Source organism: Carassius auratus, chromosome 5, assembly GCF_003368295.1.
Source record: "Carassius auratus strain Wakin chromosome 5, ASM336829v1, whole genome shotgun sequence".
In the NCBI taxonomy this organism is placed as follows: Eukaryota; Metazoa; Chordata; class Actinopteri; order Cypriniformes; family Cyprinidae; genus Carassius; species Carassius auratus.
In genome coordinates this window covers 3,992,761-4,012,269 of record NC_039247.1, presented here as the reverse complement: position 1 = coordinate 4,012,269, position 19,509 = coordinate 3,992,761, and the positions used below count along the sequence as shown (strand labels likewise).

Sequence of the window (19,509 nt, the reverse complement as noted above, 5' to 3'; positions counted from 1 at the left end):
ACTTTCTATCTCAACTTTATCTCAGACTTTATAGCTTCTTGAAATGGCCACTTTTAAGGTATGAGCCAAAACGCTGTTTATGTGTATGTCCCCTTTAAATGAAAATGAGCTGGTGCCCCCGCCTCCCTTCCAGTGTTGCCAAGTTCACCGTTTTCCCACGGAATTGGGCTACTTTAGCACTGTTGCTATGGGTGGCTTTTCATGTCCGTGCGGGGATTTGTTGTGAAAACCTGGCAACCCTCTTTTCTCAGAAGAGTGCGGAGCTTCAAGAGCTCACGGGCATACCAGTGTTACTGTGACTGTGTTACTGACCTCACACACAGCTACTAAACGCAATTTTTAACCACCACATTCCTATTCACGTTCATTCTGGTTGCACGTGAAGGCAAAATCAGTGAAAACAGGCAGATACAATGGTAGCTTTAACAACATTAGCCTTACAGAGAGCCAAAAAGCTCTTTTGGAAAACAAAATATGATGCGTGATAGTTACTTTGTCTGGAGTCCGGACGTTTGTGCTTGAAGCATTGGTATCGATCCCTCTTTCAGAATCAATCTTTGCACAACTTCAGTGCTGAACTGACTCTTGTTTGTGAAGCAGTCGAGTCCGGTGTAAAATGCTAGCACAAAGTATAGGACCTTTCCATTTTTTTTCTGGGACGTTTCCTCCGAAAATGAAATTTAACCACCGTGTCCTCAGCGGTCTATGGAGACTCCTATGTTCGTTGGTGCATCCCAACACACAACACTTTTAATGGCTCTTTGGCACTGACATAGTATCTGCAGCAGCTACAGAAAGATAACAGTAATGGCGGACCACTGCTTCTGACTCAGGGCTTTGTATATGCTAATATGTCAGAGAGTGTTTTCAAAGGGGCGACACTTTCACTTTTTGTCATAATCTAGAACTGCTCATGTGGAGAGACTTATATTATTAAACAATGAGTTAGTGGATTTTTACCATTATAGGCTGGTTGTTGTCACACCCTGCTGCCACACAACTGTGTTCAAACACATTATAAAAGTGATTTTTGCATTATATGGCACCTTTAAGACTTTTTTGGTTATACCAACAGATGACTGGTTTTAAAGCGCGTGAGGGGGCACTTTTACTGCTTTATAAAGAAAGCAGCACTGCACAACAGTTAATGTGCTGGTTGTCACCTATAGGACCTGAAGTAGATAAATACCAAGTGTGCTTTTTAAAACAGTGTGTGGCAACAGCAGGAAACTGTTTATAAATGCAGTGTGCACATTTCAAAAGATTCAATCCAATCAAAAGGTTGTGATATATAAACGCGCATATCAACCTGATCAATTTATTTAGTTTTCATGTAAACACTACATTCGGATTCATCAATTAGAATGAATTCATTCCTATGGAAGCAAAAAGTGTCCATGTAAACATACCTAGTGAATCATTCATTCAAGTGATTTGTTCAAAAAAATATTCAAATGAATCAGTGAATTTTTTTATTAACCATATAACTTAAATTAACTCTCGTTTCTCTGGTACATACGTTCTACACTAATGTTCATAAGTTTGGAGTCTGTAAAATGTGTTAATATTTTGAAACAAATCTCTTATCCTCAACAAGGCTGCATTTGATTAAATATAGAGTAAAAAGAGTAATATTGTGAAATTTTGTTACAATTTATAATAAAACTTTTCTATTGTAATATATTTTAAAATGTAATTGATTCCTATAATGCAAAGCCAAATTGTCAGCATCATTCTTCAATGTTACATGATCCTTCAGAAACCATTCTAATATGCTGATTTGAAGAAACATTTTTCTTATTATCAATGTTACAAATAGTTGTGCTGCTTGATATGTTTGTAGAAACTGTGATACATTGGTGTTATTGTACTTTGATGAATTGAACACTCAAAAGAACAGCATTTATTTGAAAGATATATTTTTGTAACATTTGAAATTTCCTTATTGTCACTTTAGATCAATTTAATGGATCCTACAAAAAGTAATTAATAACAACACTGTACCAAATTTTGAATGGTATAACGTTTTCTTAGTGTAGATACTTTTTCAAAAGAAGCTATTAAAAAACAACTGAAAGATTGTCACGCTACTGAAAAAATGTCAAGATAGTAGAGTCGCTGCTTTTGGTTAGTTACTGCAGATAATTTAGTTCAAGCGTAGCTGTCACTAAAAAGAAAAGCCTTTTAAAAGGTTGTCAGTCAGACAGAAAAACCCCCTACAGCGGAAACCTATGTGCTTTATTGAGCCTCTTTCTCTCCCTGCCCTGTCCATCCAAGCATGTCCAACTCGGCGTCTACGAGAGGGCCTGGGGAAGGGCTTTGTTCCTTTCCAGACAGTGACCTGCGGAGCTCTTCGGCTTTGTCTGCTTCAAAACCCCTTTAAGCTCTCTGGTGTGTACTTTAAACCTTGATGCCCAAACCCTAAAAAGCCTTCAAACAGGGTATTGATTACAACTGCACAGCCAGACAAGGCACTGATTGGTTGATTTCTTCATGAACTGAACATTCATCATAAAAAAGTCTGACTGAATCCCCCTTCACGTGCACTACTGGTGCCCACGCCGTCAGAAACAACGATAATTGCGAGAAAAGCTATTCTTCTTGTCTTTAAGAAGTCACAATGCAACATCTCGAGCTCGACCCTGAGGCGACAGCTATCTGATTTCAGCCATTGTGAGGTGGAATCAAAAGGGTGTGCCACGGTCTTTTCTTCCCCTATCAAAAACACTTTCCAGCTTCTCTTCTTCTCTCTTTACAACAGGAAAGTGTATTGAGTGAAGCGTCTTTTCATGTGCTTTCTTTTTTTGTGTGCGGGGAAACTTAACCTTAGGTTGGAGTCAGCTAAACATCTCCCATTTTCCCTCCTTTTTTTCTTTTCTGTTGAGGAGAATGAGATCTGGCCTGCTAACAAACCAGTCTGGCTTTGGAGCCGAGTGTGTATTTCGACCATCAAGATCAACAAACCCCTACGCCTGATGGGATATTCATTATGACTCAGTCAAGTATAATGGCTACTTTGCATAGCTTTTTTGAATAATGGATTCTCCTCTTCAGGAAAGACACCTGTTTGGAGTTGAAGTCTTGAGGGCAATTGAGGTTCAGTGGAGAAGATTAGATTATAAGAGGAATCTGTCTTGTTGGCAGACATATTTAAACATACTCATACTTTGTGCCAAGTTTCTATATGGCTTAATTCGATCTTGGCTTCCTCTTGGTTCATACAACAAGCACTTAATGGAAGTTCACACACACAAAAAAAAAAACATTTTGTCAGCATTTACTCACCCTCATGTTGTTCCAAACCTGCATAACTCTATATCTTCTGTAAAACTCAAAAAAAATGAAGTTTTGAAGAATTTTTTAATAAAAATGGATGAGAACTGGGGCCTCCAAGCTCCAAAATAAAATAAAAAAAATAAGTACAATAAAAATGGTCCAAACTACTCATATACTACATTACAAATCTTCTGAAGCCATGTAATAGATGAAATGTAAATTGCTATGCGCTGATAGCTCTTCTTGGCACGTACTCTAAACTGTAAACAAATTGTTCTTCTGAAGAGGATCTTTTCAATGAATCAAGTCACAAATCTCAATGATTCGTTCATGAACTGGACTGATCTGGTCCTTGAGTTCAACTCAATAACTCAAACACGAGTTGGCAACCATTAACAGCTCACTGGAGGGGAAGATCTGTTCATCAAACAAAACCATATCATATAACTATTGTCTGTTTAGAAGTCATATTAATTACTTTTATGATATTTTATGATAATTACATACGGATTCCGAATACTTTTTTATGCTTGAAAGCTGTGGTCCCAGTTCAATCAGTTCATTTCTATCAGTGCAGTTCAAAATTTCTCTTTTTGTATTCTTTGTGTAAGACTCATTCAGTGTTAGAATGAGATGTGATGAGAAAATGATGGCAGAATTTCCATTTTTTTCCATTAACTAATCCTTTAATTCATCTGTTTAAAAACCTCTAATCAATCACCCTCCTTCCCTCAAGGGTGAGAGCAAAGCATAGCCACAGAAAATGCAGGGCTGCAGTTCCAGACCAGATATAATAGGTTGCTTTGATCACCAAATGCAGACCTGTTTGCCCCCAAGACTCCTCAAATGTGTGGACGTGTATGTGCATGTGTGTGTGTGCAAGAGTGTACTTTACAATGATAAGTGTGTGTGTATGTGTGTGTGTGTGTTTGTCCGGTTAATCCTGCAGGGTCAAGTCCCTTCAGTGAACGAGTAAAGTATCTCAGGGCCTTTCATGTGTTACCGTAATGACGGGAACATCATCTGTCCGGACTGGTTAATGGGATGGGGAATTACCCCTGCCTTTGGAGATTTATAACCTCCTTAAGGAGATGGCAAGACTTTAGAACTGCCCCTAGGAAACATCAACCATCACCCTTTGTGATCACTCTTTATATTGTGTAAAATGTCATATTATGTAAATACACAATTTTATATGTTTATATAAACAGCCAGGGAAGTCCAAGACCATATATAATTTATTAGTTTTTTTCCCCCACTTAAATTACCATTCTGACAGTTGAATTGGTAAAGTGAATATTTGTTTTAAATTAAAAAAGAAAGAAGCATTTTCATTAGTGGTCTTGGACATTTGGCTGCTTTCTTTCATTTTCAATTGTTTCTTGTAGACAGCAATGATAAGGTGAGCAAATAGAGCCTCTTTCTTCTCAGATATTTCCCCTGAGCAAAGTTTCTCAGTAATTTCATGTGTCTCCTCTAGAGTTTTAGAACAGATGAGATTTGCTGAGATTTAACTGAGATAACAGCAATCAAAGTCTGGGATTAAAATGGACTCAAATGTTTGTCATTTAATTGTCATTAAATGATGGTATCCATCTCTTAAAGGGACAGTTCATAAAAAAAAAAATGTAAATCTGTCATAATTTTCTCACCTTCATGCCATTCCAACCCTGTGTAAATTTCTTTCTTCTGCAGAACACAATTATTATGAACAAATTAAGGTTGATATTTTTCTGTGCAGTTTTTCACAAATAAAACTAGAAGCCTTCCTACGGTGACCACAAATATCATTGCAACACTAAATGTGATGTGCAAGAACAATGTGTCGAGCTGTTATGGTTTATTGCAACACTCTCTGGCTCCTTTTCACTTCTCTCTTGCTATAATTTGTTTCAGCATTACTGGCCATCTGAACTGAGAGAAAAGCAGCTGTTCTCGTCTGGCCTGCGTTCAAACGCTTCTCTTTAATAACCGCTTTATGCACCATAATCATAAAATTGATGATAAACTTTTAAAATTCTGGCATAGAGCTATTCATAAAAAAAAAAAAAAAAAACTGGGATTCTTTAAAAACAAAAGCGTTGTAAAATCTATAGTAGGGTAGGACTGAAAATAGTTTTTCCTTAACGTTGACCTTAGCCACACTATTAGCCCGCTGCAGCTTACCAGTATCCAAAGCAAATATGAGCAAGGGAAATTTGCCTAATATGCTCAGAGCCATGCTCAGTCAACATGGCAAACATATGCTACGGCGGGAATGAGACTCAAGTATAAGCCTGTACACGTGCTAAGATCTAGTATTATACTACTAAATCGAATGAAAACAACAAAGCAGGAAAATAAACAATGGCATACTTTTTAATGTAGCTACATTTTATGTAGCTTTAAGTGGGCTGAATTGCTCAACCTACAGCAATAATTTGAGATGCTCATCCAACACCTTTGAGAAACCGATCGGTTGTCTGTTGTATCTATATCACAAACAGCGACTCGTGTGGCATTACATGCCGATACAACCACAACAATTCAAGCCTGCCTCACTGAACTGACATCTGAAAGTGGATAACAAACCATTCAATTTCACAGCTAAGTAAACAGTGTAAACAGAAAATGCACAAATGCTTAACGGTTGCTTGCACTTTCGCTTAAGCTAAAGTCTTGACAGATTGAGTATGGAAAATTAAACTTTAAAGTTTCTCTTGGAAACAACATACAAAGCAGCAACAACAAAAAAAATCTCTAAGGACTTTTTAAAGTCGACATGGAATGGTTTCACAGTCCATTTTACTTCTGTAATGTTGCCCAGGCCTTCCTAACGTACACCATCATGCAGAACTATTCAACAAATTCAGAAAATAAATGGATAAAACATAAAATTACATCTACAAAAAGTACTATGATGGATCCACAATACCATGGAGGAAATCAGAATGATTCACTGTGTGAGTCTGATTGCAAATGCTAATTCTTGAGCAAGTTTGATTCTGATTTTGTGAATCTTTTTGAATGATTCAGAGGAGTCATTTGATTGTGAATCGAACTTCATGACTCGCACTGTGTTTGCTGCTGCATTCGGGAAACATTGGTGCGCAGTATAGCGACATTATATGTAACAAAAAGCATATGGATGCATACTGAATTTTCTGACTTGATTTTAAATTATTGTAGCACAATTTTATTTATTTATTTAATTGCAACTATTTTAGTTACAGTCTGGAGCCCGGCATGGTGTGTTTTGGTGTTTTTTAACAAACACAAAAATGAGCAAAATACAATAATTTGCAAATTAAATAGCACTATTTCTACCCATTTTGTTTCTATTAACCTAAATTAAGCATTGCTATTAGTGTAGTATTAAAAGTTAACTGAGCCTTATGATTGGCAAGATATAAAACTTATAGGAAGCTGATGAGCTGTAGACCTTTCTGTCTCACTCTCTCCAACATTCATAGCTCCTTTTATTCACAATGAATAGGATGCTTCCTCTCAGCCCCATCTCTCAATGTTTTCATAGCTATTTTACAGCTCACAATAAAGAAGAAATGTGAGGAATACTAGGACTTGGCACATCCATTGCTCTCTTCCTCTTGGTCTCTGGCTCTCTCAACATGCCAAGACTGCATTTCCTCCTTTCAAGTCAAATGGCGTGTAGACAAGCCAACAAAGAGATGCAAACAGTTTATGACATCATTAGAGAAACATACATACTTGCAGCTTTCCAGAAGCATTCCTCTCTTACACGTACCCGAGACTATAAAAACATGCTTGTCATATTTTTAATAACATACACTTGTCTCCTTTTCCCTGGCTCTTGTAAACTCTTAAAAAAGCTACTATCATTTTGATCAGGAGTGTACTTCGTACCATATGTATATGTGACAGACAGACTGATTGACTGATTGATTGATTAGGGAATTCTGGATGATCCAAGTGCTGCTCTGGAAGTCTCCCTCGCTGTAGCCAGTCTTTAGCCAAAACCTAAAGTCTGTTATGACACCGAAAGACATTCCTATATACACACCCAGCAGACATAACACCATGCAAACCGTGTGCCTAAAATCAACACTGGTGTTCCTGACCGTGATCACCCTCTCTTCACTTAATCTCTGTCTGCCGTTCTGAATCTGGCTTTCACTTCCCATATCATACAGTCTGCTGGACCTGCATTCACACATATACAGAGTCACCACAGCACCACTCCTCATGGCTGAACAGCAACAGACAGGCTGTTTTAAAGGGATTGTCCAGATAAAAAAAATTAAATTCTGTCATGTACTCACCCTCATGTACATTCTTCCTTTTAGTAGAGTACAAAAATAGAGAGAAAAAGATAAAAGGTGACATTCCTCCAGCCTGGCCAAACTTGTTATGTAGGTCTGTTTAGATGTTGTTTTTTTAAATAGCTTTATTTATAGACTTAGACTGGGAGACTAGCTTAAAACAGCTAAGATAAGCAAATAAGGCTAGTTTAAGTGTTTTCTTTGTCAAAAAAAAAAAAAAAAATCACAATCAAAGTACCACAAAAGTATTCCATAAAAGTCATATTCCTAGTCATAGATTAGTGTTTAATGGAAAAAAAAAATTCATATAGAATTCAAGCAATAAAGAAGTGTACACAATAACATGATCTTCTTTTTTGGATGAACTAACCCTTTAAGCATTTAAAAGAGTATGGCAGTAGCATGCTCTTAAATGTCATCTCTCATCACCTTCGTTGTGTTTTCTGATCCCACTCCAGTTACTATCGTCAGTCCGAGGAGTGACATAACAGCTGAGGAAACTGTGAGAAACTCTAAACTCCAGAAGATTTAGAAAACACTGCTATTCAGCCAGAATTGGAATTTTCTTTTTTTTTTTTTTTTTTATGAAATTGACAAACTTCATAAAAAGTATAAAGCTGAAATATTGTGTTACACGTGCCCAAATAGCTTCTGCATATCTGTGATTAGACTCCGGTCAGATTACCCGTTTTTTTGTTACAAAAACAGGCCTATGACAATGACGTTTTGCTTCTTGCATTGTGGGTTAGTTTGTGCATCTAGAATAAAGAGGCTGAAGATAGAAAGAGGTTATCGGTCATCCACAATGTCGCTCGGCTGCATTTTTTTTTTTTTTTTCAGGACAGAGGGATTTGGGGCGACTTTGCAAATGTAAACTCTTCAAGCCCTGCTGAGTCCACATAATGACAGGCACAAAAAAATAAACCTACACTCATGGACCACAGTCAAACACTGCAGTGTGACTTACTGAGAAACATTTTGAGCTCAAATGCTTCTCTCCAACAACATAAAACAAATTCAGAATAATTTAGTATGGTGGTTTAAAGACTAAATCTGTGTTTAAGATGCTTATAGATATAAATACTGTTCATGGTCAAAGACAGAGAGACTTGAATGAATAAAACATCTGTAATGTTGAGGATGTGAATGTTTTAGACTGTGGCGACACCGGGACACTCTGACACTGAAGAATGTCTCAATAAAATTCTTATAACACATCGCCAAAATCACACAATGTCTCTTAGAATTTTGCAACAGTGTCCCTCTTGGTTGTTCCCTCTTAAAATGCATTCTCTTATTTAAAGGAACAGTCCCCCTAATAATTCTGAAAATGTTCTTACACTTTCTCTGACATGTTGGCGTTATTTCTTTCACTTGGATGTTATAAGTTGCACTGAGCATACAGTATACAGCTGGATAAAACAAAAACTGTGTCTGTCTTCATTTCAGGCTGCAAAGCAACAAATTGTGATTATTTTAAGGGGGGTGATTCTTTTCTATCCCTACTGTGTGTGCGTGTGTGTGCAATAATCCTGTCTAATCAGCATCTTGATATGCCACATCTGTGAGGTGGATGGATTATTTTGGCACTCACTAACACATATTTAGATAGATTTGTGAACAATATTTGAGAGAAATAGGTTTTATGTACATAGAAAAAGTCTTAGATCTTTGAGTTCAGCTCATGATGGGGGCAAAATCAAAAGTGATAATATATAAAGCAAATTTATTTCACAAAAAATGTTGACACACACAAGTACCATCCCCCTTTACTTAACATACACATAAATTGTAAATGGTATAAAAAGTTCATGAAAAGATTAAAGGTTAATGAAAAATGGAAACTGCTCCTCAATAGAATGCATATCATACCTTCATGCAAATCCTTCCCAGCTAATACACAAAGTTCCAGTTATGTGATTTGTTGCTACTTTACTTTTTTTCACACGTTGCATGTACATAGTTCCTTTTGCGCATTAGTGAAATGATATATAGTGTGCGTTGCCACATTTGTGGGTGCAATTGAAGAGTGCACGCTACAGGTGAGAGACTAATTATTTTTTAAGAAGTTATGAAAATAACAATAGAATAAATAGGGCCAGTGCGTTTTTCTCAGGCACGTTTTACTTTACACTGCATCTGACAGAAGTGTCAACAGCTTTCATGCATGCCTTTTTAAAAATAAAAGGATCACATCAGAAAAACATTTTTGTTGCTGATGTTGTTTCTTTGACTGCACACTCTCACAACCCACTGAGATATTTTATTTAACAGAATTCGCCTACATCGAACGACCCGTTTGGACTACATCCCTCTACTTCCTTCATTAATGACATCACTAGAAACCGTTTTTTGACTAACCTCTGCCCACAGGAATACACAAAAAAGGAGTCGTGGTCTTGTTGCGCTCCGACGGAGAAGAGGAAGAGCTGCGTTTGTGTTTGTCGCCATGTCGTCGAAATGCTCCTATTTTTCATATCGGAGTCCAATCATCATTGTTTGGGCTTCCCAGGGATGCTGTACTTAGAGATCAATGGTTACAATTTATTTTTAACTCAGTTCCCGAAAATTATAATCCACATGTACAGTAAGACGTATATGCAGCACATTTTGCTGAGGAAAGCTTCCTCAATCTCAATCAGTTTAATGCCGGATCCACACAAAGATTATTCTTGAAAGATGGAGCAGTTCCCTCTTTGTCTGGAGAAGGCATTGTTTATGGACCACAAAAGGTAAGTGTATTTTATTATTTAAGTTGGTGCGTTTAACAGTTTCTGTAACTTATTACACAAAGGGCAACGCTGTTTAGCTTTGTTAACTAGATGTTAGGGCTGTGCAAATAAATCGAAAACGATTTTCATGTGCATCTCGTCAGTAAAGGCGTTCTGTGATTAGAAGTACATCTCCAGCACATGCGTTCAGATCAGGATTGCAAGGTTTTCAAAACAAATCCTGCCCACTTGCTTCTCAAAATATGGTGTTTTTTACACATGTTATATTGCACACTGTAAACACAATAAAAGCTTAAAAAAACATGTAAAACGTGACCTTTTAGAGTATAATATCATTTTTGTGTAACCCCTTGGAGTAACACTTTCTGCGATGCTAAACGTGCAAATTTGCATTCATCATGCAAAATGTTACAGAATTTCACTATTTTTTTGCTGTCCTTCCACCCCTACAGTATTTGTCTGACCTGCAGAAGTTGTGTGGTCCAAGACCTCCTTCCCCATGGGGGTATTTGATGGTGTTGTATGGATGCTGGAAAGTCTCATTCCAGAAAAGGCATGGCCTCCCTCCTTCCAGACTTGTTTGGTTCTGTCGACCTCTGTAGTCCTCTCCATTTGCTGTATAACACTCTGAGAGACACAAGAGAAAATATTCTTTCAAACCAAATGTTCCACAGAAATTTGATATAAATTCAACACGTTTTATCCAGCAAACTGTGGGTAGCTAGAACAAACAGACAGAGATATTCAGAAATATTCTAAATTTGATAGAAATCCCATACTAATTTATTATGTTTTTTTTATAGGAACAATACATTTAGAAAATAATGTAGTTTTGTAGATATTGTGGTTATGGTAATTTTAACACTTAAACTGTTTTAGTCAGATGTTGTTGCATCTGTTAGCATGCAAGTCTGCTGTCCCAGGATGAGTCATAGCGCTGCGGGGAAGGGGTGGGGGTGAATAATTATAACGGAGGAAATAAATCAATTATGATTCAAAATTGCATTTGTGTGGTATGACCTGTCTGCAAATGAAATACGTAAGAGTGCAACAGTCGGGTGAAATGACAATTGTGTCATTTACCCTTCTCTCAACTCCTGCCGAAAGCTAAACTGCGACAAAAAAGTCTGGAAGGCAACCATATGGACCGTTTTCTCAACCAAAAACAACAGAGACCCAGGACTTATGCGCAGTCAAAATAATCAAGAGGGTAACTATTCCATCAAAGGGTATCTGTTGGCATTTCTAAGCTCTAGACTTCAAAGCATCTCATTTGGACTGAGTTCTGGTTTGAATGAGGAAGCTGGTATGTGGATTTAAACCCTGGCTTTCATATGTGAGGTACCTCAAAATCTGATAACATCTCCGTTCTGATCTGCTTTCTAAGATCTCCAAAAGCTAACAAAATGAAAATGTGCAAAAATACCATCTCATATGAATATTGATAATAATAATAATAAGCAACCTAGATTTTCCATTTCCTTTGCCATGTGGTTATAATGTTCTGAGTGGTTGCTCAAAAAGTCAAAAAGAGCCCAAATTCTGGTCCCCAGATATTTTACACTCAAAAATCAAGGTGGGCTTCAAAGCGATGCTGCAGAATAACTATTTTTAGTTCCCAAAAAAAAAAAAAAGATTTTAGTGAAGAGTTCATTTAAAAAAATGTAAATAACCTCTTTCAACTTGAAAGAACCGTTGAAAATGAAAGATTCTTTATGAATATGGATATGGATATTTTTTTCACTCATTTAACATACATATTGAAATATACTTCACAAATGAGTGAAGTATTGCAGACATTTCCAGCGTTTTGGAACACAGGGAAGATCCTGAGATAATTAGCCTCTGTTTTCCAAGGAGAGTTGCCTAGATGTACCACTGATGTGGGTCGAGCCCTTCCTTCAGGGGATGAGTAGGGCATCATGCAACAAATCAAAAAACCACACAACCTCCCTAAACAAATTTTCTGAATGCCATTAATCAAATGCAATTAACATACCTCAGGCAGGACCGCCTCAAGTGAGTGCTCACTTTTGATTTGTGTGAGGCTTGCTCGCCTCAAAAAAAGGGCAAATGCTTTCCGGTGGCTGGCTCTGGAAAAGGCGCAATCGAGCAAATGGACACAGCATGCAGCTACATATGTGTTTGCGCTGCTGCTCGCACAACTGAAACAGTTGTATCCAATCAGAAAATACAGCCCTAAAAGATGGAGAACACTTGGACAGTGTCCAGGCAGAACTGTGGAAGTCATACTCGCTGGAATCAAGAAGAAAGAAAACCAGGTCTCATTAAAACGTGAAATGACAGGCTTTGCTTTTTAGGTGTCATGCAGATTTTAATTAAAGTCATGCAGGTGGCAAGACTCAGAAACAACCCCCGCTGGGACATGTTTTTTTTTTTTTTTTATAAGCTACCTATGCAGTCTCAATATTAATATGTGGTTTGCCCAATTTGTGTGAACTATCTGAAGTTAACTCAACCGTTTACATTCTGACATTATTTACACAATTCATTTCATTTGAAATATGCATGATTTTTTCTTTAGTGGAATATTTCTTAGAATATATATATATATATATATATATATATATATATATATATATATATATATATATATATATAGAAATTAAGTGAATAACTGTAATTCAGTTTTTAAAATACTTTACAAAAGAAAGTTACACTGGATATTCAGGATATTCTTTAAAAAATACATTTTGACAAGGAGTAAATTATGACCTTTTGTGTGCTTCTTTAAAATGGTGTTGATTATAAAAAGGTTACGGTAAAGCTTTATAATAACATTCATCCAGACACACTTGCAGTGACAGACTTAGGCAGATTGACATTCATAAAGGATGCCAATAAGCAATGTGTGACTGGATGGTGTTGTCATTCCGTTAGGGGTCGGTCGATGCTGTCGCGTGAAGCTCAGGGAGTTTACGGCACATTGGAGAGTCACACATCTCCCAAAGCAATCATGATTTCCTCTTTGTAATCTTGGACAGAGTTACTGTCAGCCAAACCATGCATTACTAATGGGATGGACGTCCTTCCTACCCACTCTCTGCACAGCATAGGACTCATTATTCCTATTTATGCTTTGCAATGCTCACCTGCAAAAGGCAAAAGTCCCCTGAAGAGTAACTTTGCTCATGCCTCTGTGATGAGAAATAACCCTCTGCTGCTGCATATTGCCGTTGTATTGGGCCACAAACCGGCAGACATCTTGCTGCTGTGGCTAACCTCGGCAGAAAAGGTTTCCAGACGGGATGGCTGAAATAAGAAGGGCCCGAGGAAGGGTAGCAATTATCAGCAACTTAACTTGATGTGGTCGGGAGGCATCGTTAAGTTGCGGCAGTGTAGGGAAGCAGTGAGTAGACTGGGAAGAACCAGATAAGAAGGTCCATCATTGAGATGAATGGGTAGTCAAAACCCAGTGTGGGTTGCCGGGCGGCGTTCAAAGAAACACAATTTTTGGAAAAGAAAACAAAACCATTTGCACTGGCATGTTCCTGAGGATGAGCTTTCCCCCTCTTCTAGCCGTAATAACATCACCTCCAACCATTCCTAAATCCATCATCAAGTTTCCCCCTGTATCACCATGTGATGCCTTTGTTGTGGTTGGATTACAGGCCTTGATGGGAAACAGAGTCTCAGCCTCATGAAAGAGCAAATGGAAAAAGAAAACTATAAAATGCAAGTACATCAACAGAAAAAGAAGCTCAGATCAGGAGGAAGGGAGGAACCACTCCACAGAACCAGAAACAAGTGAGTCTTAAAAAAGCGGACAGAAGTGGATTCTGTGCAAAGAGTTAGTTGCCCTGTTATTATATGTGAAAGGATTCATTGCTAATTGGTTCCATATTGAGTTTGCTGATGTGCTCATCTTTGTAAGTGACGAACAGAGACTATGTAGTATTGTGAACAGTACAAAAAAAGGGGCATAAATAAATTTGATTCAATTTGTTGTGTCTGTGACAACTGAAGACACCAGGATTCACCAGTGACACAATTCTCAATTAAATTCAGCAGAAGAACTGGAGGAGGATAGAAATGTCAATCCTCTGTCATTAAAGCAATAGTTCAATGATCCAAATATGGAACACTAAATAAAAAGTGTAGCTGAACACCCTAAATAAGTAGCTTGAAATTAGATCCACTAGGGGGCTTCAGCAAACTTCTAAGGGAGCTTTCAGATGACTTCATTTAGAATAATACACAAGCTTTCAAATAAGCCAAAATACATTCAAAAGTCTGATTTATAGATCTACTGGAATCTTTATCAGTAATAACAAACAACTGGAATGGTGATGGGGGCTTTAAACATTGTTGTGGTCAGTGGGGTGCCTCGGCCTAAGTGTTCTTTTCTATACAATAAACAGAATGCTGCCAGACACTTTGGCAAAATAACATAAAAGTGGTCTGTATGACCTTTTTGGCTATTTCAAGTCTTCTGAAACCATCAGTAGCTTTGTCTGAGGAAAATACCCCAATTTAGGTCAGTATTCACTGGCACAAATTGACACTTCATTTAGGGAGATTTTTTTTTTACTTGTTAAGTTTTTTGACAATTGAAATAAAACTGAAATAACAAAATATCAGTGTTTGAAGTATTAGATGAAAATTATGCTATGCAACTAAATGAAATAACAATTAGTTTAAACTGAAGTACTAAACTTAGTAAAACATGAAATGCAACTAAAACTAAAAAGAAATCAATCATATTCTTATATAATGTTCCACAGATGATGGAAGTAAGGTCATTCAGGTTTTGGATGACATAAGGGTGAGTATATAATTTTATGGTGAACTAACTTCAGCTATAAAGATTTTTAGTTACTTCAAAAGTAAAATACATCTAATCATGTCACAATCTTTCCGTGTTTATTTGCATATTCCATCCCCAATCTTGCTGGTGGGCTGTGTGTCTTAATGACTAATGCACTGGGAGGGGGGTGAGGTAATTCGATAGGACACTGTGCTTCCTTTAGCTCTCATTCTGTGTCACACTGAAAGGAGTGAGGAGACAATGGCAGAGGCTAAAACAATTCCCCACTCCAACTAGGTTTAGCCAGCCTTGGGCTCAGCTAAGAACGTGGCAAGCCTACGAGACAAGCAGAGAAAATGATTATGTATAAAAGTGACAGTGCCAAACCATCTGCTCATCCGCCACATCATATGAAACTCTCACCGAGTCTGGCTGCCTCAGGGGATGTGCTTTCAAAACGAACTGACAACAATTGGACAAACTTCAACTACAAATAACCACTTTAGGACTAGACACAGAAACATCTCCGCTATATAATCAAAATCAGTTCCCATTAAGAGAACACAATTTCAAGAGATGCTTGTGTCATGATGCATCGCATCTGACATGGCCCCACCAAGGTGGTCTAATAGAGTGCTTCTCAACCGGTGGGTTGTGACCTAAAAGGGTCACAGCACTGTTCTGACAGGACTGGAATAAACAGTTTCTTAAACTCTGCAGACCCGGTACCGGGTCCGAAAATAGCATGCCACATGTTTGTGTCTCATTTGCATATCCTTCCTTATATGGCATTTGCCCAAAAATGGGTTCATTTGAAAGCTTAGAGTGTTTTCTTTACAAAGAATACCATTAATTGGGGTTTTATGATACATAAAGTAGTCAAATTAAGCTAAGAAATATATTTTCCCCCCCCATAAATTTCCATCTAACGATTGCGAATACGTTTTCGTAAGAATGTGTATTTAAAATATTTTTCACAAAACAGTCAAGTCATATATCACAAGAAAGCTCTCATTCTCAGGAATCTGATGATGTAGATCATTTTATTGTGTGACAATCACAGATCGAATGATCTTCAACAGAATCGCGATGTAAAATTTCTCACCTTATTATTTATACATTTTGCACCGCTTCAGTCAGCCGCAAACAGCCACGCATACCTATATACTCAATATAATCTTTTAGATTAGTATCTCTTCTTTCAAACAAGACCATTTTTACGTTTCTGCGTGCTTCCATTGCTGAGATATAAAGCGTTTTGTACAAGTGCGCAAAAGCGCTCCAAGAGCTGTATGATTGACAAGATCTCTTACTCATATTGATGGGTCTAAAAGCCTTTCTTCTGGTATAGACGTCTGACCTCTTTTGTGAAGCGCTATTTGTCCTGATGGCTGTCATTCACAAGTCGTTCCTCCAATCGAAGGTGTGAATTCAGCACCGCGGGGGTGCTGGAACTGGACAGCGACTGCCCACTCTTTTCCGCTTGTGGAGACGCAATGGTCTCTGGGAAACTGAGTCTTTGGCTTCTTCTAAACAAAGGACACGCGAAGAAAAAACTACTAATGGCCGACGCTACGGATTTATAATGCATAATATTCATAAAACAAGTTCTGGGTGGCCACCTTCGCCGTGGAGAGGTCAGGACGCGCATCTGGTAAGCCTATACGCGTGCTACTCGCTTTCATACATTTGATTCTTTATTCTGAGGCTTGGAAGCTTCGCTAGCAATAAGCTAATATGTTTATTTTCATAACTGTGCAGTGTTCGACCGCATCTCAGTGAATGTACAGTAATCCGTACAGTACTGGGGGAATAAACATAAATTAGTTTGCTGACGCACCGAAGTTCGCGCAAAAGCTTCGGGGAGCTTGTTTACGTTATATAGAAACCGAAACCAAAATACACGCTGATAAAAAATCAAAATATGAAATATGAAAGAGACGGCGAGGTCTCTCAATCTCTACACGATGCAGAATAGACATAAATGAAACGATATGAATCTGGATATTGTGGATTCTATTTTAGATTGTGATAGACCAGATATTTTTTATAATTTTATGCATGCTGCTATTGTGAAATATGAATTATTTTCTTTCAAAGACTGTTCAGAAAACCCACACACAAAAAAAGGACAATGTATTGAGATGGTTCATCATATGTGAAACAACATAAATAATACTATTTGTCACAAACAGCAGCTTTTTATGTAACTTCTGAGTGTTTTCTGTCAAATAATATACAGAGATCACATTATTCCATACTGCAAGTGTGCAAAAGATGACTTCATACTTATTTAGACAAAAATTTTATACAAAAATGCTATTATTCCTTCCTTCAGTTGGAATAGAATAACTTTTGCATAGATTAGGATAGAAAGAAATTTCTGTTTTCCTCTAATAGCAGACAGTTGGAAGAATCACAAGACATTTGTCTGAAGTTGCCAGCCCCTTCAATGCCTGAGTTATAACATTTCAAACTTCAGTTTACACAAATAAAATAAAAAAGCGCCTTGTTTTTTTCCCTATTTATTATAACACAGACAGCATATATTATCATTTTTATCAATTTCAACAGTGTTTTATGTAATTTCAAAGGGTTTCCTTTGAAATTATACCAAACTTTCTGAGCTTACACTGTAGTATTAGTATAGGCAGGCATTCAAAATTAGGTAGGAAAATGAAAAACGGAAATCCCCAAAATAGCATTTGTGCTTAAGAGGTTAATTCAAATGATGAATTTGCCGCTTGGTAATCATGCATAGTTTTGATGGAATAAATAGGCCTATTTACATCTTCAATATCCTGGCACAAAAGTCACTTGGTAGAAGCTAGCCAAAAAAGATGATCTTGCATGACATTGCTTCATCCTTAAAAACTAAAAACCAAACTACAAAAGTAAAAAAAAAAAACATGCCAGGATAAACGGGTCAATGCGATGACCGCAGTATTTTGTACTGTATAACTTCCTAGTCCTGAATCAAAACCAGTATAGTATAACTGGTGAACTACTTGTCCCCAGAGATAATATTTTCATACTTTAAGGTATCACCTATCTAAGTTCTTCTCATTCACAAAACCCCAAATTTCCGCTGGACATTCTGTAAAATCAAACAGGTTCAGAATAGCAGCATCTCAGTGGTACTCTTTAACATTAACCTGGTTGAGCCTTCTCTAACCTCTCCATAACTCACTTATACACTGCACATTATTCAATCCTCTTAACTTTAATGGGAAAAGTAAGCAGTGTCTGGTGCCATGTATTGCCTTTGAAGATTATAAATAGAATGAGATACACCTTAAGGCAAGCAACAATTTTAAGGCAATGTTGCTAGTTGCTACTTTCCTGGAAGGTGAGAATTAATTAAAAAATTATTTACTAAAGATTGGAAAGACATATTATGGATTTAAAGGGATATTTCACAAAAAAAGTCACCTTAATATCATTCCAAAGCTGAATGACTTTCGTTCTTTTTAAAACAAAAACATCTGAAACATTGTCCTAGTTCTTTTCCAAAGTTATATGGACTTTTATTATGCTTTTATAAGTTGCATGAAAACAGTGACTAACGGAAAAATAAAGGCATGCATGTCTGGAAACATTATGAGAGGGAGTAAATGATGACAAAATGTTCATGTCTGGAAGAACTGTTCCTTTAATGTAAACCGCCACCGGAGTTTCTCAGAGAAAAAAAACCCTGAATGGATGTATATGAGTTGGCTCTGGGTGATGAATAATAAAGGTCTTGAATGAGCAGTCAAAGAGGTTTATCTGGTGTGCTGGCCAACACATACAAGTGCCTGACACTGTGAAATTGTTATTTCATGCATAGACATTCTCTCTTGCAGTGGGAATCCTCCAATGCTATATCTGGTCCTGCAGAGTCCAGCTGGATGAAAACTGTGACAGAATCCACAAGCCTTTGCTGACATCTTTCATCTTCACATACCATACGGGAACAAAAGCTCCATGTGCAGTGACGTGAAAGTGGGACCACAAGAGGTTAAATAAATAAAAGTGGGAATGGCAGACTAACTTGGCACACGCCATTGACACCACCTCAAACCAACCCTGACAGGAAAGTAAACAGCGGGGGAATAACACAGATGAAAGCAGAGAAAAATTCCCTTGCAAAAAATATATTGTGGCTGTACCATGCTACAGTGATGGAATCACATAATACCACAGTAATTTCATACAGTATGTACCGTAGTCCATTTTCATATATTGTACTGTGGTATTTACAAATTAAAATACCATGGCAATGTAAAACAGTACTTATACTGGTGTCAGTGTTATGTATTTGTATAAACAATCATATTTTTCCCATCAAGTTCTACACAAATATAGAAAATGATCAAATTAAAGCTGCAGTCGGTAACTTTTGACGCTCTAGCGGTCAATAAACAGAACTGCTTGCGTGTTGCGGAAGGACATTGTAGCCGGAGCTACAACT

The 19,509-nt window shown here is 37.4% G+C and overlaps 1 protein-coding gene across 2 annotated transcripts in view; it reads right to left on the bottom strand.

Moving 5' to 3' along the window:
- Positions 1 to 19,509, bottom strand: part of kremen1 (kringle containing transmembrane protein 1) — a 59,792-nt gene that overhangs the window by 22,527 nt on the left and 17,756 nt on the right. For both annotated transcript variants that reach the window (XM_026244808.1, XM_026244801.1), the window contains exon 2: positions 10,753 to 10,915. In XM_026244808.1, coding sequence (XP_026100593.1) covers positions 10,753 to 10,915 — 163 coding nt within the window. The remainder of the gene's footprint in view (positions 1 to 10,752; positions 10,916 to 19,509) is intronic.